A 24,546-nucleotide genomic window follows, 5' to 3' on the forward strand; every position below is an offset into this window, starting at 1 on the left:
TTTCGGAGTTTTGTTAGCGTCGTGTTCGTAGAAGGAGAGACAAAGTGCGGCGATGATGATGATCAAATGGGGTGCGTGGATTGGATGGTTGTTCGTGGTAGCAAACTAAAGTTGGCTGTACTTTTTGGCTCCTTTTTCTCGTCCTTTTAGCAAGCAAAGCAAGCAAGTCGTTCGATCAATAGCGGACGCCAAACCAAATCCAAGCTCAGTCTCAAGCTGAACCTCGACCGGGCAGGAAGAAGGAAACTTGACGTGTCATTTTCAACGACATTTTACACAACCACTCCTCCACTCGATATCTTCTCGACACATCCTCACCTACTTTTCACTAAGGTAAGTCCTCACACCCCCTCAAACCCATACTTATTTCCCCCAACGCCGCAACGGGCACAATTTTTCCGGCCGGTTTCGAATCTTGAGACGAGAAAAAAGACGAAATTACGCACATGGCCACTCCCCCCATTTTTAATAGGGGAAGGAGTGGGGGTAAAAATTATTAAAAATATGCATCATGTAGGACAACTCTTGGAGAGTAGAGGGCTTTTTATCCGGAGTCGGTCCGATTTTTGGGTGGGGCAGGAAAAATTCGGAAAGTTTGAGTTTTTTGGGAGAGGAGAAGCGAGCGAGTGGAGGGAAGGCATTTTGGTTGTTTTTATTTTATGGGTGAGAGCAAGGCAGGCAGGAATAGCATTGAAGAGTGAAGCGAGAGAAGTAGTCGAGTAGCAGTCGGTCGGTTGTTGGAGCTTTTGGCTTCTCTCTCTCGCAAACTAAATGACGACTTCTTGTTCCGTCTTCTTTTACTTTGTCTCATGCATAAAATAAGTTCGAGTTGTCTCACATTGTCCCCACGATGGTAGTGTCCTGACATGCAGTAAAAACGTTGTATTAAGCGATGATATACGATAACCACACCCACCCTTAATGATATATTGATATGCATTCATCGTTAGCGCATTTTTTTAATTATTAATTTTATTTAATTTTTTGTCCATTAACAGAAACATGGCTGATGAAGCAGAGCCCAAGAAGCGAGGACGACCAGGTCGTGCCGCCGCAGTAACAAAGGAGGTGAAAGCAGCCGTACCCAAGGCGGAAAAGAGGAAGGCACCAGCCAAGGCTGATGGGGAAGGTGGTGGTTCTCCAGCAAAGAGGGGCAGAGGCCGACCAAAGGGGAAGAAAGGAAAGGGAAAGGCTAAGAAGGTAAAGACACTCACGCATTAAATTAATTTGTGATTTTTGAGTAATCAATAACTCGTTACTAATTATGTTGCTAATTGTTTGGGTACAGGCTTCCACCGGTGGGGGTCGCGGTCGAGGTCGCCCAGCCAAGAAGGCACCAGCTGAAGAGGAAAAGGACCAGTCCAGCGGGGCTGATGAGCCAGGCAGCGATTAAACTACTACTCGAGAAAACAAGTCCTTTACTTGACTTACCCCGTAGTTAATTTGTACTTTTTATTAATTATTACTGTTATTATTATTATTATTAGATGATAATTATAAACAACTTTACCGTCACTATTCTTTGAATTGTTAGTCGAACAAGAAGATGAAACGATTTTAGCCAAAAATGAACTAATTATTAGGTTGTTATTTTCAAACAACAACATTGTTACTACATTTTACAGTACAAGACGACACAACAACTAGTTCTTTATTATACGCGTTGATTATATACTTTGTTGTCTCAATTTAGAAAAAAAATATTTTACATCTTTTGAATGTGAACTTGAGATTTCATCTTGAATAAAAGAATGTGTGCCCTTTAAAATCCAAATTTTCTTAATTATCGATATTGCTATTATTTATTCTATGAATTTACTTAAAATTTTTGAAAATTACGTCAGCCCTCTAATTTTTATTGTATCGAAGCCTAACACCCATTACGTAAAATTGATTTATTATTATGATTGATTAAAAACACGAAATTATTATATTACCATTTCATCTGCAATAAAAGAATTTGTGTCGTGTGTGGAGGCTTGAAAAATTCTGGGTATGTATATTTTTTTACGACATGCATTATGAAATTGGTTGGTAATCATATATTTATGCCAAAAGTTCACAATCATAGTCATAAATGTCCTTTCTCATCATATTCATCATCAGTCTTTGCATTTATTTAATGTTTTCTGAATTGCCATCATTTTCAAGCAATTAACTAATTAAAAGTTAGTTGACTACATTTAAAAAATTCTTTACACGACTTTTACCTCTCAGGCGTAGCAATATGTGAGGCGGATGTATGTATCTCTGTGTGTGGCGAAGATGGCGACAAATTTTCACTTCGTTCTTTAGGAATATTTTTTAATAATTAATTATTCAAATCAATTAGATAATTAAATTAAACTAAACCAATGATAGCAATCTGGCGCCCAAAAAGCCACGTATACAAAATGTGTAAAGAAATTTTACATGGCATGATTATTATTTTTAAGGTAAATTAATCCATGCGAAGATAGCATTCTAGCATCACAAATGTCAAAGTGGACAAAGTTTTTTTAAAGAAATTAAATCATATTTAAAGATTTTACAATTATAAGATTTTGCATGTGTAAAATTATTAGGATAATAAGCTAAATATGTATCGAAATACTTAATAAAATGATAAGAATGAATCTAATTGATATTTGAAAATCATAATAAATAGTAAAATTCGAGATTCTTTTTCTTGCAGGCACGTAAATAATTGTTAAAGTAAATAGAATAATAATTAAATTCATGTGCATCACCAATTCCATGAAATGCACAAACATAATTTAAATTACGGCAATATTTTAAATGTAATTATACAATCAAGTAGGCATCACTGATATTATTAATAATTAGAGACTAGAGAGAGTATCGTAACGCAAGAAGCAATTCATTTACATACACACGTCCATGAATATATAGAAATTCAATCAATTGGCTAAATTATAATCATCAAACTAATTAAAATCATATTATATCGTAAAAATTTTCGTCACATGTACGATTTAACTTTTAAGTTCTCCGTGGTGTTCACCAATTGTTCGTACTTGAACATATACAATCCGTAAATGATATCAGTCGATAAGACGTTACTTTTTCTTAAAGTTACAAAAGTACTTTTTATAGTTTTTATCAGCAAACTGCACACAAACTTGCTTGGTTGGTCAATCGTACAACAATTATTAATACACATGGGTTGCTATAATTATGTGTAACATGCTTTGATTCGTTTTCATGATGGTGTAAAACGACTTTCTACTGAACACTATGTTTTCAACGTTTTCGAACTAATAAGCATTACTAAGTATAAGTTTAAAACTATGCAGCTTGTTTAGGGACACAGTAATTATTTTATAAATTATGTATTAGTTAGTAGCACAAAATATTTATCAAGATTCAATCCAGTCAGTTAGTCTTAGCTTTTTAGCTATCGATCGACGAAGCGAGTATGTCATAATTTTACAAGTTTCTTGCATGATTGAAATGCGATTTTATTTTATGCGCTGCGTTGCCGTCATCATAATAATTAGTTAACTGAATAAGTACTACTTAATTTGACAATGCAAATAGCTTTGATTCTGATTTGATCGTTCATTGAATTTCGTTCATTTTTTATGCAAACTAAAGTGCATGCAAATTAATTAGGCAAAAATGAACTGCTATACAAAAATTATGTAGTTCATCACAGGAAGTACAAATCTGCTGTCCAATTTAGCAAACTAAATATTTAGTACAACACTTATAACTGGCTTGACTAGGAGGAGGACCAAATACAATTATTAATGTACAATTATTATAGTATTAAAAGGCGAGCATAGGATAATGCGAGGACGATGGCCAGGTCTATTGTTGTTGCTGTTGTGGATTGTGAGAGGAAGGACTGCCACTCGCTGGCTGCTGCTGTTGTTGTAGGGGTGGCCCATAATTTAAATTCATAGAACTTCCAGCACTCCGTGGAGGATTATTTCCAAAAACCCATTGACCACCGGCGGGAGGAGGTCCAGGGAACATCATGCCGGCCGGAGTCACATACCTCATGCCCTGTTGCATGAATGGTTGCATGCCTAAAACACAAAAAGACAGATCCATGTTCAGAAATTCAAAATCAAGGCAAAATTAACTATTTTATTTTAACAAACCCATGAAAGTGTGGTGAGGCTGAAGGTAATAGCTTGCAAAGGCGGCAGGGTGATGATACTGAGGCATTTGATTGGAAGGATTCGAGGCAGAAATTACTGGTCTAAAAGCCCCATAGGGCGAAGAAACGAATCCGTACGGAGATCCGCCACCACCGCCGGATTGCATTTCCATTATTTGACCACCTCCTCCTCCTCCCAAATTTCTCGTCGGAGTATCTGGAGATGAACCGGGACCACTTTTAGCGCTAATTTCTGGACTGTCCATGACAACATTGGTAGTATGACCCTCCGGTTGTGTTGATATCTGTTGTCCTGTACTATTGGAATGTTCGTTATACGGTACGGGAGACATGGCTACGGGTCCAGGAGAGATGGAAGGGGATGGCGACACGCTGTGCCCACCAACCTCACCGCCACCACCGTAATTCACCATATTCTGCAAATGTTCCTGATAATTGACGGATAGGCCGAGGGGGAGGGTTAAATTAGGACCTGGTTGACCTTGTTGTTGCTGCATTGGATAATTCTGTTGTTGCTGCTGTTGCTGTAACGCCAACTGGGCCATGGCCGCATATCGAGCGAGATGTTGCTGAAACTGGTCGTTGTTTCCTTGCTGAGGTGGTTGCTGAACCTGCATCATTCCTGGTCCAGGAAGTCGAGGCCCACCACTACCGTATTGCTGTTGTTGTTGTTGAGCCATCAACTGTGCCGCAGCCATAGCGGCTTGTTGTTGTGCTTGGAAGTATTGTTGATGAGCCAGATAAGATTGTTGTTGTAATTGTTGCTGCTGTTGAACACTTGCTTGATTTTGCGATGCTGCAGCAGCTGCAGCCGCAGCTGCTATTCTCGCTTTACGTCGTTTTAAAAATATGTCAAATTCTACACGATGTTTTCGACGCATTTCTTCTTCTTCCAATTTATGCCTGAAACACGAGTAACAAAAATTATATCATAAAAATCATACGTACAATATCAAGTGAGTCATATACACACTGGATAAATAAATAAATAAATACTCACTTTCCCAACAATTCTTGGTACTCGGGATCATTTTCATACGATCTGCGTTTCGGTCTTCCAGTTCCTTCTCCAGATGGACCACCACCGGTTGGTGCAGAATTGTCGTCATCATACTGTAAATCCAATTCATTTAATGACACAAAATTTAGTCGACATTTTTTTACAGCTTAATGAGTATTATTATTAATAAATAGCATTAATTAAATTAAAATATATAAAGCCCGATTACAAGCTAATTCATATACTAAATACTACACTACCACAACATGAAAAGCGGAAATAATATGTATAAATATACATATAAATTGTCCAACAAAATAATAAAGAAGAACGAGAAGAATTTCAACCAACAAAAAAGAAAATACAAAAAGAAAGATAAGTTTTAAAATGTGATAAGTAGTAGTACATCATAATCAGAGGGGAAGAGGAACTTTGGCTGGGGCGACGAAGTTGACGATTACGACGTTGGTTCATTCTTTGCTACATGACTCGGTATTTTTGTTAAACGATGCATTTATTAAACTATTAATTAAAAGATCTACACAATGACCACTAAAGGTCACGACGATGACACTATCGCTAAATGCGACGGACCAAATAAGCTGTCGTCTTTATACATATTTTCGACAATTAATTATTCATCTGGCTACCCCCACCAATTTCTAGCCCGCCCATAGCTATATTGGTTAAAAGTAATCACTATCACCCCTTCAGTCTTTCTATCGCCTTACCATATTCTGGTAGTCCATTGTGGAGTACGAAACTCGCTCCCTGTCCCTTTCCTTAAGAAATTTCATCAGCCCTGGATCATTATACGCAGTGGAGGGGTACATGGTCTTATATCCGCTCGATGACCCAGAGGGAGAACCTGCCCTTCGACTATTGTTATTATTATTGTAATACGTCCCATATCCCGGAAACCCACGGAACCCTGGGTCAGCATTGTAATCCCCGTCATAACATCCCTCGTCAATCCCTCCAGTGCCATCAAAGTCATACTCCCACTCACTATTCATCATCGGCATCATTGTCATCATTCGAGAACTATTGCTATTATTATGACTAGAATATTGTTTTCCAAAGGGGCCAAAGTTCCCAGCACTACCACCACCACTTCGGGAAGGGGATGCCAATCCATGCACAGTGTGGTACACGGGGTCAATCCAAGGACCACTGCCTAACCCGAAATTAGCAGTCGAAGGTGTAGACGGTTGTTGTGGGGGAGACAATAATTTATTAACTGACGCTGCTTCTTTTTGCACATTAGCAGGGAGATTTACGAGTGAGTGGGTCTGTTTCAACTTGGTTTTTAGCAGAAGGGTGGGATCGTCTCGTAGGGCGGAGGACGGCAAGACAGGCGGCTTCGTGGGACTCGTTTTAATAGGAGACACTTTTAACTGGTGTTGGAAATACTCGTCGTCCGAATCGGACATGGAACTTTGGTCGTTTTTAGCAACGTACTGCGTCTCATTGGATTTCCTGCTCAAAAGTGGGGACGGTCTATTGCTTGGTTGAAACACGTTGTGACGGCGACGTGGTGGCGGAGACATGAGACTGGACCTATTTGGACTACTTGACATCGTCGCACAGCAGTGGATAGTTTGGTAATGTTGTTTCTCAAGGAGAATGTCATCCTCTTCTAAATAGTCGGGGGAAAGTGGGTACAGTTTCGGGTATCTGTCCGGTGCCGAGGTGCTCACAATGGAAGGCTCCCCTTTGGACGGAGATGACGAGGAGGAAGTGGGAACCGAGATGAACTGTGAGGCGGGTGGTGCCTTGCTCAAGGGCGAGGTTGGCAGAGAGGGGGACGAACTTGAATCCGTGCGGCGCAGATCGGCACACGACTTTGTGAGGGATTTCATCGCGGTGAGGTTTTGGGGTCGACGGTAGGCTCCGGAGGCGAAAATTTCACAAAGTTTAGAGGGGAGGTCGGAGGAGGCAGCATTCCGTCGTTTACTCTGCTCGAGAAGGAGGGAGGAGAATGAGCCGGAACGTTTCGCAGAGGGGAATCCATCGTCGTCAGTGATCTGTGAAGTGGGAGGTGCACTTGTAGTGGTGGATGACATATCGGGAGGTGCTTGTTGGTCAGGAGTCGGTTTTGTAGAATCATTATTGTCATCATTACCACCCGTAATGTTGCTCTCGTCATTTTTACGATTGTCGACAGCGAGTTGGAGTTGTAAAGCGTGGGGGCGTTGAATTACCGAGATTTTTCGGCGACGTGGTGTCGAAGAGTTGCTATTATTACTAGTATTAATAGTAGTGTCCGGTGCATAGTATGGGATGGATATTATTGTCCCACCACCACTACCGTAATAATTTTGTGGTCCCCCAGTGTTGTACATCATCGGGTGCGGAGGAGGGGGACGTGCAAAGTTTGTTGGCGATGACCAAGAAGAGCCCGTGGGCAGATAAGGTATTAGAGTAGGAGCAGGAAACATGAGAGGTGACGAAGAAGATGGCATCATGAAACCAGTAGTAGTGGTCTAATGAAGAATTGAATTGTTAGGTGAAAATGTCGACAATATTGTGGCTGATGCGACAAGTACGATAATAATAATATAAATTTTGAAATCTCTGATTTCTTTAAGAAAAGTCCGCGTCAACTTCAGAAATATTGTCAACATTTTCGTGTTTGTTAAAAATTGGAAAAATAAATTGGAAAATTAATAAACCATCAAACCAACTGCATGCAAAAGTGTTCACAGTAAAAAAAAATACTGCATTATAAATAAGATTGTGCGCAAATAAATGTCCAACAATAAGTTCAGGAATAGTGAAGGCGACACATAAATAATAATCGAGAGATCAACCATCCAATATTTTTCACAGGTATTACGTATAACATGTAATATGGATTTCGTCTGATGACCAGACTCTGACTGATCTCGTCTGAACACACAAACCAACAAGAGCCACACAAGTCTAATTAAATAGTTTGTTACCTGAGTGCTCGGAGCACCAGTTGAGAGGGAGGACGAAGGTCGATTCGACTCCAAGTACTGTAGTTCGGAGGAGGATGGTACACCCCCAGCCGCAGAATCTAGGTGGGGAGGTTGCTGGTCCGAGGAAGGACAGTACATATTCTGTTGCTGTTGCTGCTGCTGTTGTTGTTGTTGTTGCTGCTGTTGTTGCTGCTGCTGCTGGAGAAGTATGTCTTGATGGGCCGGATTCCGATTATCCAGCATTATCTGTAACACATACAACAAAATATGAAATCATCATGAAGACAACATGTGGAATTTCTAAACTATACGACCAGAGGTACATTGATAATAACTCATCGCACCTGTCCTTGAGGTGGCCCAGGCGAATAAGAGCCTGGCGGAAGATAACCCCCTTGCCCAAGTGGTGTCATGTACTGATGATGGGGATGAAAGTGGTGAGGTTGCTGGTGGAAATATTGTGGGTGGTTCAGATGGCCAAGATTGAGGTGTTGACCAAAATACATTTCACTCCCGGAGCCTCCTCCTCCTCCCATCGCGTTAGATTGGGTAGCATACGCCTCCTGACCAATCATATCTGGCAGGGGATGACCCATCTCAATGAGGGGAACGACCTCCTCGATCTCTTCCGGCTTGTGAGTCACAACGCTGAATCTGCCGCGACGAATAGATTTGACCTCGAGGAGTGGTTTGTTCTCGGCAACGCCACCACCACCAGCAGTGTTGTTATCTTCTGATGTGAGTCCACCCTGATTACTAGGAGAAGGTTCAGTCCCACCAACATTTACATTTGCAGGGTTATCTCCACCGGACGGGACGTTCGTGGATGCCGTGGAAGCTTGAGTAGGCGGATGTGTCACCATTTGCAGCTTTTGTTGAAGATCTTCAAAAGTGAAGGGACCGCTGTGCCACAAGAAATTAGAGTGTCAGCTATTTATGCTATCATAATTAGTCTAACCTAATATGCTAAATTATTGGCTCACCTATCCGGCTTATCCTTGTCGAGAGAAGCTTGCTGCAGCATTCCTCTTTTAGAATCACCTCCCGTAATCAGTGTCATTTCTGGCGTGCCTTGTAAAGAGTTTTCAAAATTTTCCAGGAAATGAGGGAAATTTTGAGGCATTGTTGGATGATAGTCGGACTGAGAGAAGCCAGGGTGTTGGTTTCTACCACTTTGAATTCCTTCAGATGGAATTTGATGTTGTTGGGTCTGCTGTTGTTGTTGTTGCAACTGCTGTGGTTGAGATTGAGATTGCTGTTCAATTTGAGGCTGCAATGATGATGGCCCATCTACCGCATTGTAAGGTTGTCCTTGGTTTTGACCGTAACTTGGGAATGGGGCATGTTCGTGGTGTTCCAAAGGAGCATTGTTCGGCTGATTAGTCATGAACTGGAGTTGAGAAGCTAGTGATGCGTCATCCGGTGCAGGAGACTCTTCTTTCACGGGAGTGACTTTGAATCGGGATCCAGAGGAAGCATTTGATGAAGAGATCACTGGCGCAGTGGCAGGTGCTTGTTGTAAAGGTTGAGGATGCTGCATAAACAGTTTACAATTATTTTAAGAAAATCTATCAAAAACTAAAATAGAAATTACATAAGGCTACAACTAATAATTCGAGTATAATAGAAAATAAACCAAAAAAACAAGGTACACCAAGTATGCAAGCACAGAACCAATAAGACATTTTCTGACAGAAATTTATTCAACCTGCAAACATAGGGACGAGTCGGGGGAGTCATTTTGGTCAAATGACATCTCGTACTCCTCTTCTCGCAGACAACCCAAAGGAATCCCTTCCGAAAGCTTGTGTTGCAATTTAGGGAGAAAAAGAGAGAAAAAGTGGCAATATATATAAACACCAGTTAGTCTTGCTTATCACACACCACGCTCATACATATCATCGTTATCATCACAATCAAATCAATTAAGTGTAAATCATTCACTCAGACCCAGTCGGAGAGCATATAAATATAACTTGTAAATATCAAATCTTAAATTTTTTGCTACCTTGAACTGCATTTCGCCACCGTCCAACCCTCCGTCGGAGTGGGCCAGTGCTTTGTCCATGGGATGTCTCACCACGGGCATGGTGCCAGGTTTCGCCCTCACTTGATGCATGATATCCTCCACCATTTCGACAAACGTTTCCAGGTGGGAGTCTGACAGTAGATTTTCCGCCACCAAATTTTTTGCCACGTCTGATGGAACGAGGTCCTCACAGTCGAACTTGAACGTGACAGTTTTCTGCTTTCCTGTCTCTAACTGACATTCAACCACAGTTCCGTTGACGCTGAGGAGCGTTAGTTTGGGACCTTTATCCCCAGTTTTGCGACGACGGACAAGCTTCTTCTTCTCGGCACGGCGTTCAGTTTCGGCAGGGTCGGTAGAGCTCAGGTCGGTCATCATGCTAATAACATGGATATTTTTAAGAATATTTAAAGTACAAATCTTGATGACTTTTGGTACTACCTTTCTGCATGGGGCATGGTTTGCTCTTGATTGAGCAGATGCTGTTGATCCCCCATGCACGGTGCGGATTGTGGTATTCCGGCCGGCATTCCAGATGCTATCATGGCATCAATTTGCTGTTGTTGAAATCTCTGGGCCGTTGCAATATCCAGCTGAAAAATATGGTTAGACAAAAAAAATCAAAATTAGAAAATCTTCTAATAAAATCTGTTATATATTTTTTAAACAGATAGTGTTACAAGAATTCTGCCTGCAAAAATGTGCATAATGAAATAAAGGAAAATAAAATGAGGAAAAATAAAACTGAAAAGATTAATATCGTGTGGTCGCAATACTTGTAGCTTGATTCCGGTTGGGGATGATTTTTCTCTGGGTTTTACAGCGGAGGGGGAAATATGACTACTCGTATGGGTCGACGAATTCGAGTTGGAATTGCTAAAGTCCTCCTCACTCAATCCGCCACCCATCCCACACCGATCACCACCACCTACGACGGATGTGGGTATGGAGACGACCGAGTCCCGTCTATTTCCGTCCAAAAATACAGAGACAAGTTCGCTGTTGAGACGTTGGGCGTCTTCACTGAGTTCGCCCAACATGATGGTTGAGGGACGACGACTATTTTCCGAGGAGGACGTTGAGGGAGGAACTAGTAGAGCGGCTGGAGTTTGTGAAGGGACCAAGGTGGGATCTTGTTCTTGGACTTGGATAGTGGGTGCAGAAGGAGGAAGAGGAGGGAGATCTTGTGGTGGTGTGGCTTCTTTTTGCTGGATTATGGTAGGGTCACAACTATTTGGCAATGTTCCTGGTTGTGGCGTTTTACTTCTTCCTTCTGGAGGTGCGGCAAGAAATGGAATCAAAGAGGAATCACTGGCGACGACGGTATTGGCAGACTGTTGTGGTCCTCCAAATAAGACAGGTACTGATGAGTTGCATGCGGGAGTTTGCGTAGGGACGGGAATGACTAAGTTGGTCGTAGGGGTCGTACCAGGAGGGTTGGTTAAGACGTTGGTGGGGGGTATGAACGTATTCTGACGAGGGGAAAGATGCGTAAGTGAGTGTGTCAGTCAGTCAATCAACAATGACAAGACAAATCCAAGACAAAACCGAGAACAAAAAATAAACAGAAACAAAATAAAAATCAAATCAACAGTATTAAATAAAATAACAAACTAATCCCCTCTTGCATAAAAGACATATATATTCCCACATGCAAATACCATTCCATATAACCCTTTGTAATTATTTTTTGTATATTATAAAAATTGTAAACCCCAGAAATGAAAGCTGACACAAATTCAAAGTAACACGACATATAATAATCAGATAATATCCAACAAACAGCAAATTAAAGCGTTACCTGTTGCAAATTTAGAACCAATGGCGGCAGTTGCTGCACTTCACTCGGTGTCTCCGACGATGTCGTAGCAATATCAGCAACATTAGCAGCGTTATTATTATCAGGATTATTATTATGATTAGTTATTGAAGCAGCAGTAGCAGCAACAGCAGGGACAACGGCAGATGGGTCACTTTCATTGTGTAGAGTTGATTGATGTTGTTGTTCAGAAAAAAATTGTGGTTGCGTCACGGATTCAGTCATGACTGGATAGTTCTTGGCATCAGAGGTGACTACCATGGTATCATTGGGGATTGGTGCCGTGACGGTGATGGGGCTAAAACTTTCTTGCAAGAGGAGGAACTGGCTAAGTGGAGAGACGAGGTCGAGATCTTTTTGTGAAATAGTTTCTGATGTGGGCGTATCGGCAGCGGAGGAAGTGCCCGTGAGTGGGAGGAGGGAAGGATGAGATGTCGACCCAAGTATCTAAATGGTGAGTGACATATAAAAACAAACAAATAGCGCGACACACACACATGACAAGACAATACAATTTCCTTAGCAAGCCAATAAATATATACCATCATAATATATCATTTCCTATTGTTTGTAGGAAAAAGTACGTTATTTTTAGTTGCAAGTATTGAGTTCAACATAAATGCATCGCATTCACAAAAATTTTGTCTCAAATTTCAAAACCATGAAACATTTGCCATTATATTTTTTGCACAAAATAGAAAACCAAGTTCCATTTATATTTATGTATATACCTGTTGTGGATGTATGGGGACAGCCATTGGCGTGGTTGTGACAATTTGCTGAGTCACATAAAGTTGGGGACTGTTCTGAAATGTGGCGAATTGGCCAGGGTCACCAACACTAATGTACGAAGGAGACGCGGTGGTAAAGACGGGAGTTCCATTGGGATTTGGCTGTGGAGAACCGAACGGTCCACCTGCAACGGGAAAGGCGGGGGTGAGATAGCCCTGATGCGTGTAGATTTGCTGTTGCTGTTACAAGTAACAATAAAATATGTAAATCAAGTACTTAGATTCATTTATTACTCTTTTACCATTACACGTGTGGAAAATGGATAAAACATTTATCTACCTGGGGCGGTTGGATATAAATGGCTTGACCTTGGTGGATCAAGTGTTGGTGGTCTCCTGTCTGCATTGTGACGTAGCCTGATTCCAGTTGGAGATCTGAAACAAAATAGGTAACGACATGATCATATTGGCAATTGCGCAGTCAAATTAAAATAAATGTGGAAAGACATTTAGTTTTTCATAAGTATATGGCTTGAGATGACAGATGAAGAGATATAAAGGAAAATGGATAGTCCCGATCCGAGGATCCAGAAAGCAATCATGAAATTGTAATACTACTGACCATGTAAATTATCCGGATGGAAATGAGTATCGGGAGGATTTAGGAGCGAATCCGTGGGGACTTGTAAATGTGTTACATTTACATGATGTGCTGATATATTTTGCACAAGGGAGGCATTTTTTGTCACCATGAATGATTTCAGAACAGTGCACACATGTGTGTGTACGTTCACTTAATAGCTTTTTAATAATGACATGTCCTAATTTCGTGTCTACTACAGAACAATGGTACCTTTTGAGAACAAATAATCTCACATTAATCATGGTGAAATACTCACATTTCTCCGAGTCACCCACGGTGGGAATTTACTACATACTTATGTAATCCTCTTTCTCTACTACTTCTCACACAGCAGCAGCAACAAGTTAATTTTTTGTGCACACACTTTGTACTTTAGTTTGGTTTGGCTAACAATGGAGGGGGACGAGTCATTTTCGGACGACGAGGATTTCGTCACAACGCAGAAGAGGACGAGGCGGAGGACGACACCGAAGGTGGTTGAAAAAAAGGCGAAATTAGTGAAAGCCGGTCCATCTACGCCTGCTGCTAAATCTAACCCGTTAGTTTTTAGTTTCTTCCTCCTCCTCTCCCCACTAACTTGTACTTAATATTTACTCTAATATTTTTATTTTGTGTTTTTAGTTCCACCGCAAAGACTGCTACAGCCGCCCCTGATCCTAGCAAACATTTGGCCGTGGAGACTACGAGAGCCCCCAACTGTGATGAAGGGGAATTAAATCCCCCTGGTTCGAAGGATAAGGAGAAGAGAAAGTCGGAAACCCCCGGAAGTCGTGCTCGTCAAGACCAGACTTTCCAACCCGTCCCATGGTCCTACATTGTTGATGAGGAGATGGAAGTGGAGGAGGAAGAGATGCGACTCAGGGATGGGAGGGGGATTATTTATAGAGATGGGGATTTGGCTGAAGAGTTCCAAATAAGATACGTGGCTTCGTCGGATGGAAGAATTGGCACAACGGTCAAAGGTAGTATAATAATTACCACTTGCATGATAATTATATTGGCGCACACACTATATAATAATATCATTACTATGTTGTACAGGGGAAGGGGGGGATAAAATCAGGAAGACGATTCTGCGGTTAGTTGGACTGGCTGAGACTGAAACCACTTCCCCTGACCTCGATGTTTATGAAGCCTCCCCACAACTTGTTTTGACCCAGGAGGAGCAGGGATTGACCGCTGCACAGAGGGAGGTTCTCTTTCAGGAGATTTTCCTTAGAGGAGGTCGTGTTGAACTTGATGATAAACCGGGATGGTTTTTAATTATTCATAAGGCCCCCACCACTGGGTTAATACATTTATGTTTGGAGAAGCCTCATATTCATTCTAGAGGAGTTTTGTTATATACAGCTGCAAGACTTTGTACGGAACCAAGTAAGCATAGTTAAGGTGGATATGTGTTCTATCTGTGATATATAGTTAAATAATGTGTCATTCTCATTAATCAGAATGTTACCAATACAACCAAACTCTCTCGAGTGATGCCCTCCCCAAATGTGTTCAACATAAATGCGATCCGATTTATACCGTGACGAAAGTAACTGATTACAATCGGACGGACGTGTTGGTGTTTCTTCACATTAAGTCAGCATTCTCTGTAGCATCGGATATGTCCAGTGAGAAGAAAGATGCGCAAATAGAATTGCATCTTCATTACGTATGTTCCAGTTACCCGCAGTGGACAAAGTATTGTGCCACGGAGGGCCTAGCAAGTCGACCAATCCCCAAATCCATATCGCGACACAATTTTAACAACGAAGGCGATGCTTTAAGGATGCTGTCGTTTGAATCGGTTAGTGAAATTGTCTCGAAACTAATATTTTGAGTAATGAGTTGTGATTTCATCATTACTATTATGCATTTCTAGACCATTGGCATGTTTATCAAACTCGCCTCTGGATCTCAACCCGTCATCAATTTGGATGATTTTATCCCCTTGTGTTATGGAATGGAGGGTGAGATCGACGCACGACTGAAAGAGTTGGGGATAGAGCTCAAGATTCGTCGCCATTTGACACTGGCGGAGAGGAAGAAGGTCAAGTACCCATTTCCGGGAGAGTATCTTCTTGGAACTGAAGCAGCAGCACAACAACATCCGGAGAAGGGGAAGACCTTTTTGTACACCATCATGAGTCGGAATATGTGGTACTTTGGGTGGAGCAACACCCCCGATTTCAAGGTCCGTCTGAACGAGAGGGGGACTGATGGTGCTACAGAGTACAAACGCATAACAGAAAAGAGACAGAAGGGTAGGGAGTTAGAGATAAAGGGACTGAAACAGAGAGATAGACAGTTAGGTAGAACAGAGGAGTTATGTATTTATCCACCCCCACTGAAAGCTCCCACCATGACGTGCTACCTACTCGCCAACTGTGAGGATGATGATGAGAAATCCATCAAGACCAAGACCATCGAAGCAAAAATGATAATTGCAGGCTATATTGCTTATTTGTTGGGATTGCGTAATCCTATTCGTCCTAATTCTGATGTAGGTTACTCTGTTAATAAGTGTGTGTTTATTAGTTTAGTTGATTCTAATTCGTGGGGTGAGATTTGTGAGTTTGTGAAGTTGCTCTGGGAGTTTGAGCCGATGTTGGGGAAATATAAGAGAAATTGAATTTTGTTGATATTTGTTGTGTACGTAAAACGACGATGAAATAAACTGAGTAACTCACTCAACAAAGCCGCCGATTTGCGACGATCTTCCCTCTCACGACTCAGCCCACCAACTTGAGATCGTAACATCTTCCCGACTAGTTTACTATCCTCTTCGACGAGGAGGCCAGTTTTCACCTAGAATTCAATTAAACAGTAACAACTAACTACACAAATATTTTTATTCATGTTCACGGACCATTTCTTGTGCCACTTCTTCTGGATTATCGTTAACAATGTCGAATTCGAACTGAATGGCTTCATTCTCCTTGTATTTATTACTCCTCTTCTTCGGATCAACGACGCGGAGACGAAATTCCACCTTCGTAGCGTCCAGATTTAAAGCGTCTTCTCGATTGACTAATTCTATCTTCAGTCCAGGGTCTTCTGCAATTTACGAAATGCCGTATTATCATTTACTTGTATTGTATGACATGCGTGGAATTAATTGACTATTATTAATCCTGTTCTCTTACCTTCGAAGAACTCATGACTTAGCAATTTTTTAACTGACGGACGCTCCTCTCTATTCAAGCGGATACATTGGTCAATTATTTCGCGAATTTCTGGTGTCTCGATTTTTTCAAAACTATTGGGACGGACTCCCTATACAAACAATACACGGAAATATAAAATCATTCACAAATTATAAAAGTCACATAAATTTTATTAAGTTTCAACTATCTAAAGATTTTTACACCCACCGATACGACCTTCTTGTAGATCTGAGCGGGTCCTGTGCACTCAGAATAAGGATATTCGGAAGTAGCCATCTCCAACATGCTGTCAAACGATAAATTAAGTTATCATAAGTTAGACTTTAAATACGAAATTTAAATATATGACACTATACTTTCAGATGGAAAGCATAAATCCAGGGAACTTACCACATGCCAAACGCGTACACGTCCACACTCTCGTCATAGTGCTCTTCGTACATCTCGGGCGCCATGAACTCTGGCGTGCCGATGATTGACTTGGCAAAGGAGCGATTTTTGAGGGTGGCGAGACCCAAATCACCAATCTTCACGGAACCAGTGGTCCCCGAAATGAAAATATTGTCACATTTCAAGTCTCTGGATAAATAAGTTAGTCATTAATTATTAGCCCAAATAATATTTAATATAAATTAGTCAGGTAGAAACACACCTGTGTATGATTGGGGGCGTTCTGGAGTGGAGGAAGTAAAGGCCTTTCAATATTTGGCGACACCAGGACTTTAGCACTTTTAAATTAATTTTCTTAAATCGACGCAGATACATTTTAAGTGTTCCGCTGAAAGCAATAATCAATGTATTATATTAGTAATTCATGTTAGTCCAATAGTACATCTTTTTCCTTTCCACAAAAGTAGAGGGGTTTATGCACCTAGTCATTAGCTCGGTTACGAGTACGATATATTTTCTTTTGGTGCCAGAAACCTCCCAATAGTCATAAAAACGGACAATGTTAGGGTGTTGAAGCCCTTTTAGCATTTCCGCCTCTTCGCGAAATCTCTGGCGTTCAGTCTTGCTCAATTTCTTCTCCTGACATAAAAGACCGAAAAGTTAGTTCAAATTTGTAATAATTCTAATTTTATTAAACTGTAACGGTCCATCAAGTGTTATCGATTAAGTAACGCACCTGTAACTCGCACCACGCCACTGAAACCCCGGTTTGCGTATCCAATCCGCGATACACCGTTTTAAAACTGCCTCTACCAATTTCCTCGTCGAATTTTAGATAGCGTCCGTCCGGGCTGACGTCGACGGCTTCATCCTCACCCTCCTCAGTGTCAGAGCGGACGCGTTGTTGGGCGGCCTGTTTCGTGGCAGAATCGATATCCAAAGTGGTAGTCGCAGTGGTGATGGTGGCAGCAGCATCTGTCGTGATGACACTACTGGGGACTATACTACCATCTTGTAGTGGAGTGGTGGTGGTGGTGGGATCGACTGGGTCTTTGTCGTCAGGTTCTTGTTTGGTCGTACTAGAGGAATCCTTTTCCTCGTCCACGTTCCCTTCAGCAGTCGTAGTTGTGGCCATTATAATATTAGTTTTGGAAGTGGACAAAGTCGTCGTTGTGGTGGTTAGAGAACTACCCCTAGAGGAAGTGCGTGGTTCTTCTTTAATACATTCCAACAATAATTCGTTCTTGAGGGTGCTGGTGACAAGATCGACATCGTCTGTTGGAGGTGGAACGTTATTATTTGCAACGTTGTTATCTTGTTCTTGACTTGTGGTATTAACAATGCGGGATGCAGGAATGGGTGTCGACGACTTGTTGGTGGCTCCTGGTGATTTTTTTCCTCCGCTAATGATGGAATGGGTCGTTGCACTACTTCCATCACCACCGACCTCAATGATGATCTTGTTATTTTTCCCTGCTCCACCTCCACTGTCGACATTCGTTCTTTTCCCCTCGGACGTGGTAGAGGAAGAGTGATGAAGATGGTCCGTTGTCGTGGTCGTCGTCACATTATGTTTGTGAGGAAGAAACGAGTCCAGCGACGTTTGACGACCGTTACCCCTGAGGGATGGTTGACGAATATCTCCTGTCGAACCACTACTCTCTTCAATTCCAGTCGTCGTGTTGTGTCTTCTCAACAGGAGGGAGTGAGGAGATGGCGACCTTATCCGGTTTTGTTGATGACGGACAGCCGTGGGCGCGATGTTTGTTGTACAGGAACTACTTGCCCGGTTGGATAGTGCTGGATTTCTGCAAAGAGAAAATAAAGTTTACAATCAGTTGATGAAATCCAATTATAAATAATATTTAGAATACTACATGCGATCCGTAGAAATTAAGATTGTCAGCTGGTGCGTGTACTGTATGGTTGGCGTCGTGGTACATGTATTGACGAAAACAATCTAATTGAAGGTTACACACACGGTGAGGTGATGCAGTGGTGCTACTAGATAGCAGTAAGTGAATGATGCTACTGCCATAACTAACTAGCGACTTAAACTCACTAAACAGACCAAAAACCATATCAAGTAAACCAACAACAACAACATTATAGTAATAATTACATTATACATATGGCATTGCTGGGGGCATGATATTATAGCAACAGACCATCAGATTCACGCCATTATTCCCAGACCAGACCAGACTCTCGCCAACTAACTAACTATAACCAACCATTAACTAACTATATCCTCTTCTAGCCAACTATAACTCTTCTTCTTTACGCAATAATCAACACAACAAATTGACAAAACTGCCTATTTCGCTTTTCCCATCCTTATTTATCCAATACCTTAGAGAACCATGTCCAACCGACCTCGTCGAATCCGCTGCACTGCACCTCTTGGCAGATTAAACTAGAATGAACCACTCAATTCCACAAATTAACAACCCAATTCTTGCAGAACGTGATAACAATTTGATCATCCTCAAAATTTGCAGCAGGATAATCCCAAAACCAATAAAATACAGTAGTATCCAAAGTAGAGAAGTGTAATAAATAAATCGACGCGATGCATCACATTCACATGCGACTCTGGAATGAGCGTTATTATTATGCAATTAAATAAACAGCTCTCCTCCTAAACTAATATAAATGCAAATCTGTGCTCTGTTATGATCAGTACTAATGACACTGTATTACACCACTTTATCTGACATCACGCCTCGCTTCGGTCTGATAACAATTGTTAACTAACTTACCACCACTTATCGACAACCTTGTCTTATCACGGTGGTGGGATCATTAATTTAAATATAGACATGCACTTATTACACACACTATTTACCACTCTTCAGTCTGATAAGACAGTAATAATGCGGTTGTTGGGAAGATTGATTTATTAGAATAGATTACTCGCGATTTTCGTGTGTGTGTGTGTAAATGAAATGCGGAAGACAACGACGACCAGATATCGTAAAGATGCGGAGAGAATCAACAGTGGTTCCTCTGCTCCTTAGTTAATTGGTCAACTAACTAACCAACCTAACATTGAATCATTATCATCATCAGCTCATATTATATCCAACTCCTCAAAGCACGCATAGATCCGAATGCATAAAAGAAGACAGAAAATATAAATAGCAAGTACTACACATATTGTGTCCTTCTTCCCACAGAAGAAGAGATGATACCGATTTGTATGCATAGTTGGCGGATGGATATGTATCTTAATATGCATTACGCCGCGTTGTTGCTAAAGTAAATCCTTTCAACTCCTCCTCAATGAATGTAAATCCATGCATTTGGATAGAGAGATGGATGGAGAACCATTTTATGAAAGAAAGAAAGAGTATTAAAGAACAGAGAAAATAAAAGACACTCACTCACTGACTGGCAGAGACGGATACTTAACCATGGTTCAAGTATACATTTTGCAGTGCTATTAATTATTCGTACAAGTTGAGGAGTACGACATGGAGTTCGACTTGTTGGAGGATATGTATCATTCTCTTTGATAACAAAACGACGGGCATATCTCTTATCAAATCACAATTACGTCGACTACCGTAGCGTGGGGAAGCTTCACTTTTTGGGCGTGAATGTACATATCATAACATAACAATAATTATAGCCGTATAAGAAGACAATGTCAAAGAAATGGTGGTAAATATAGATATTTACGTCAGAGAGTGTATATATCATCCCGGCTCATCATCTTACATACATTCGCGTATTGTATTTGCTACATTTTTTATGTTTGTTATGTTTTTTTATGCATGCGACATTGCTTTCCGGTGGCGTTTGATGGTGTTGGCAATTAGCGAAGTGAAACGACACGTAATAAGACGTACATACATACGTGGTCGTCATCACAAACAAATCGTATGACCAGAAGGAAGGAATTGGAGCAGGACGTCGCGGCGGCGACGTGTTTGCTGCGTTTCCGCGACCAATGTCGAATGTCAAGTCAATGAAGTTGTAAAAACGCACAGAAATAAATTTATACAAAAAAGTCGGATCACATTTTTACTCAGAAAATCCTCTCATCCTTTTTATTATTGCAAAAAAGCCGCTAACGAACGATACGTGATTTGGGCTGGAAATCATTATCGGATGTGACGACGATGAGTTCAAGGCGATCTCTGTATAGTCTGAGGCTGAGGGACTGACTGACGGGTAAAAAGAATCAACGACGCAAAAAATGTCTACAAGTTTTAGAGAGGGAGAGATGTTGCCAAAACGGTTTTTCTGGTGTTGCAGAAAAGAAATACGACAGACTGAACAAAGAACTCGTAGAAGAAGTAGTTTGTTGTACGGGAGCCAAGTATTTGTTTAATTGTGTTGTGTTGGGAAATTCCTTGACTCTTTTATTTCCACAATTTTGTTGTACGAATGACTTTTGACTCGGATATACTACGAAATGCCGGATACACGAAAAAGAAATTGCAACAATTCCCTTCGCATTAAAAAGAATAATACAAACATGCAAAGAAACTCAACTTACGTTCCTATTTCTAACAAAATCGTGTCTTCTACTGGCAGAATTTTGTGAAAACTATAACGCAGATGAGCATATGAGCGACAAGATTAATGGATTCAAAAATTACATTTTGTATGTAAAGATTACATACAGCCAAAATTTGCATAGTACTCACTCACTCACTCACTCACTAATAGTAGTAGTCACTACTCGATCGACCAGACCTTCATTATTACTGGAGTCAGGAAAAAGTACAGAACTGCGTATTTTTTTGCACGAAATCCAACATTCGACTGACATGGCATGAAATGATCAAATTGAAAATGGTTTGCATGCCACAGAAACAAAATGCTCACTGCTCACACTTGACAGTGCTCACTTTTAACAAAGCAGAACTTAATGATGGAATGGAATGCAAGTAATAATACAACTAAAAGGCTAACAAATAATGGAAAAGCACAGCCAGACATAAAATTTAGGATTTTTTGGTATATATGCACAATGCATGTAGACTGAACAAATAAGGTAAACTAGATTAATTGACGAGACCAACTGGGGCCCAATAAATACACATATTTATGTATATGCATCCTCTGGCTTGGCGTGTACTCAAAGTCATGGCTAAAATGACATCGGAGAAAAACTGTGAGTTCAGCTGGACTAGGACAAGAAAAAACAAAGTAAACGGATTTCTAAACAAACAGGAGCACATGACTAAAGAAAATTAAAACGTTAATGATGATGCGATTCAATCACGTTCAGGACGACCATGGCTAAAACTGCGACGTTGAATTATCTCCTCTTTTATATTTCTATTTTATATTCTGCTCTATTCGTAGAGTAATTGGTTTGGTCGTTTATAGTATTTCAAGTAATTGAATAGTCACTCACTATTAGTGAGTGAGGTGAGTTATTTAAAAGCAAAGTGAAATTTATTATGCATCGTCACGCCAAAAGAATGCAAGGTCGCTCATTTTGTGTCGTTGATGATGATGGGACCACCACTAACCAATCAAACGATAAACTCATCACGGATACCCCGATATCCAGGATTTTATATTTCAATAACAAAATTTCAATAATTTAGATTCTACCACGAACACGCTCGGCCCACCAAAGATGAATATTATATTAACTATTAATTAACCAATCGACAACAAGAGTTAATTTTCTTGTTTTTTACGCAGTATTAAAATTTGAAATTTGGAGAGGCAGTCTAAATTAATTAACTATGGAATAATTAAGAAAATAACGTAATGAGGATTATGATTGAAACTATTGTGACTATCATGATGCATAATTAATTTAGTAAAAAAAGGTAAGCTGTCTCTTACCGATTTCCCGATTGAGGTGAAGGAGCACTTATTTGATGATGGAGATGCTGACCACCACCACCACTTTGATGACCCTGTTGACAATTATGATGACGATTACTACTAGTGCTAGTTGTGGGTGGTGTAGCTACTCCTCCTACTCCAGTAGTGATGGCGGTAGTGGTGGAAGGAGAAAAAGTTGATCCTCCACCTCCTCCTTCAGTCGTCGTCGTCGTTGTCGTGGCGGCGTTGGCGTTGCTACTGTTTGCCCCCGTGGTTGGAGCGGAACGTCTCCGGTCGACGCAAGAATGTCTGGATGACGAGACTCCAGAAGTCGCAGATATCGAAGAGGAAGACGAAGAATTACTCCGTGTCGGACTTCTCCCTCCTCCTCCTCCACCACTGGCGGCACTCGCAGATCGTTTATTACTTGGTGTGAATACTCTCGTTCGCCGGATATTGGTTGGGGTAGCGGCAGGTGGTTTGTTTAAGGGAGGAGGAGCAGTATTAGTGGTAGTAGTACTAATTGAGCTGGGTGTAGTGGTTATGTGCTTTGCGGAAGTAGTATCTGCTGTTGCTGATGGACTCTTGCTCTTATTACTCTTGGAGTTATCCAGTGCGACTTCTACTCCATTATTGTTAGTGGTTCGGTTGGAAGATGGTGAATGATTTTTCAGCATTTCCTCAACCAGGAAATATTAATCAAGTCGCCACACACACTCTAATAGACACCACCGCACGGCACAGTTGATGTTTTAATTTCTTTGCTTTTTATGCGTGTCGCCTCTCCTGGACTCGAGCGAGGTGAAGACGTGCAACTTGGAATGCAAGACGTCTCTGTTCCTCTTGTAGGTGCTGGATTTGTTCGGTTTGAAAGGCTTGTTCTTTCCTTAACTCGCGCAACTCTCGAGTCAACTTGTTCAATTGGAATTTTGATCGGAGGATAAATATTGATATGCTTGTAACACAGATAATCAGAGCGAGGATGAGATCCATTGCCGCATATGGGATCTCCAATATTACGTCAGAGTTATAATCATAGTCATAATATGCGTCATCTTTATTTAGGGTGTAGGGCCGACTAGCTTTGTTTGAATTATCTGAAACTAAAACAAGCACATTAAAAGTTATAAGAAAAAAATGCCAATCCCTGCTCACCCATAATATTCATAATAACCTGTCTATTAGTCAATTAAATGCCCCACCCCCATTATTAATTAGGGTATAGGTATAACTAACTAACTTTTAAACAAATCGAGACATTCAAGTCCATCCACACACTAATAAGAACAGCAGAGAATAGAAGAATAAGAACACACACAAAAACCCGACAGGCATACAAGGACTACGAAAATATCGATTAAATCTCTTCCCAATCGGCTACTCTCGTTTCACGTCATTGTCACAAGTCGTGTATTTCACTTATCCTCCTCCTCCATCTCCCAATCCTGATAACCCTTACCTTATTTCCTCTCGTGTCTCGTCCCTACTGGTTACGTGACCCCCTCTTATCGTCAATCCAGATCCCTGTCTTATCAATTTTATTGTGTGTATTGTGGGTGTCTGACCAACTTTTTTGGTTTCGTCCTTCCAGAGACATGGGTTGAACTTCCCACGTCGCCTGTCTCACTTTGCCCTTTTGCGCTGGATGTCTTTGTTCGTATATTGCACTTTTATTGAAGAAATGCATGCATGCAAACAACCAAAATATTAAAATTTGGTCTTTCTTTATGTTATTAATTTATTATGCATTGATGTAGTAATAGTCGCTCCACGCCAATAATGTCATATCGACGGCGACGCCGTGAGTAAGAAAACTGTCAGCGCCGCGGCGCGCCCGGCGGCGGAGCGCCGAAATTGCCAACCTTAATTTTCAGTCAATGATAATGGTTGAATGATTCAAAAATGTTTG

General features: G+C 41.0%; 3 protein-coding genes across 10 annotated transcripts; 2 read left to right on the forward strand and 1 right to left on the reverse strand.

Annotated features, from left to right (window-relative positions):
- Positions 1-175: 175 nt before the first annotated feature.
- Positions 176-1,774, forward strand: LOC110853505 (high mobility group protein HMGI-C). The gene is made up of 3 exons (XM_022101782.2): positions 176-333; positions 999-1,200; positions 1,289-1,774. The coding sequence occupies exons 2-3, from the start codon at positions 1,003-1,005 to the stop codon at positions 1,391-1,393; spliced, it is 303 nt and encodes a 100-aa protein (XP_021957474.1). The 5' UTR covers positions 176-333; positions 999-1,002; the 3' UTR covers positions 1,394-1,774.
- Positions 1,775-2,095: 321 nt separating this feature from the next.
- LOC110853500 (serine/threonine-protein kinase WNK2) lies at positions 2,096-24,246 on the reverse strand. Of its 7 annotated transcripts, none has more exons than XM_022101768.2 (24): positions 24,097-24,246; positions 22,656-23,740; positions 17,575-18,646; positions 17,320-17,477; positions 17,101-17,226; positions 16,839-17,027; positions 16,656-16,734; positions 16,428-16,557; positions 16,151-16,338; positions 15,972-16,089; positions 12,994-13,088; positions 12,654-12,893; positions 11,905-12,369; positions 10,880-11,575; positions 10,545-10,696; positions 10,083-10,482; positions 9,783-9,878; positions 9,058-9,608; positions 8,419-8,977; positions 8,075-8,320; positions 5,861-7,156; positions 5,130-5,242; positions 4,110-5,032; positions 2,096-4,034 (listed from the first exon to the last, which is right to left on the reverse strand). In XM_022101768.2, exons 2-24 carry the CDS (start codon positions 23,312-23,314, stop codon positions 3,814-3,816), a joined length of 8,772 nt encoding a protein of 2,923 aa, XP_021957460.1. In that variant the 5' UTR covers positions 23,315-23,740; positions 24,097-24,246; the 3' UTR covers positions 2,096-3,813. The 7 variants fall into 7 exon arrangements, with proteins under 7 accessions (XP_021957460.1, XP_021957458.1, XP_021957461.1 ...); XM_022101766.2 differs by having other exon boundaries at positions 5,861-7,615; XM_022101769.2 differs by lacking the exon at positions 11,905-12,369 and having other exon boundaries at positions 5,861-7,615.
- LOC110853503 lies at positions 13,393-15,987 on the forward strand. Of its 2 annotated transcripts, XM_022101773.2 has the most exons (6): positions 13,393-13,595; positions 13,673-13,834; positions 13,918-14,258; positions 14,338-14,670; positions 14,745-15,088; positions 15,164-15,987. In XM_022101773.2, exons 1-6 carry the CDS (start codon positions 13,408-13,410, stop codon positions 15,911-15,913), a joined length of 2,118 nt encoding a protein of 705 aa, XP_021957465.2. In that variant the 5' UTR covers positions 13,393-13,407; the 3' UTR covers positions 15,914-15,987. The 2 variants fall into 2 exon arrangements, with proteins under 2 accessions (XP_021957465.2, XP_021957466.1); XM_022101774.2 differs by lacking the exon at positions 13,393-13,595 and having other exon boundaries at positions 13,612-13,834.
- Positions 24,247-24,546: the final 300 nt, after the last annotated feature.

The sequence above is a fragment of the Folsomia candida genome, unplaced genomic scaffold (genome assembly GCF_002217175.1).
Source record: "Folsomia candida strain VU population unplaced genomic scaffold, ASM221717v1 Fcan01_Sc008, whole genome shotgun sequence".
Taxonomy (NCBI): domain Eukaryota; kingdom Metazoa; phylum Arthropoda; class Collembola; order Entomobryomorpha; family Isotomidae; genus Folsomia; species Folsomia candida.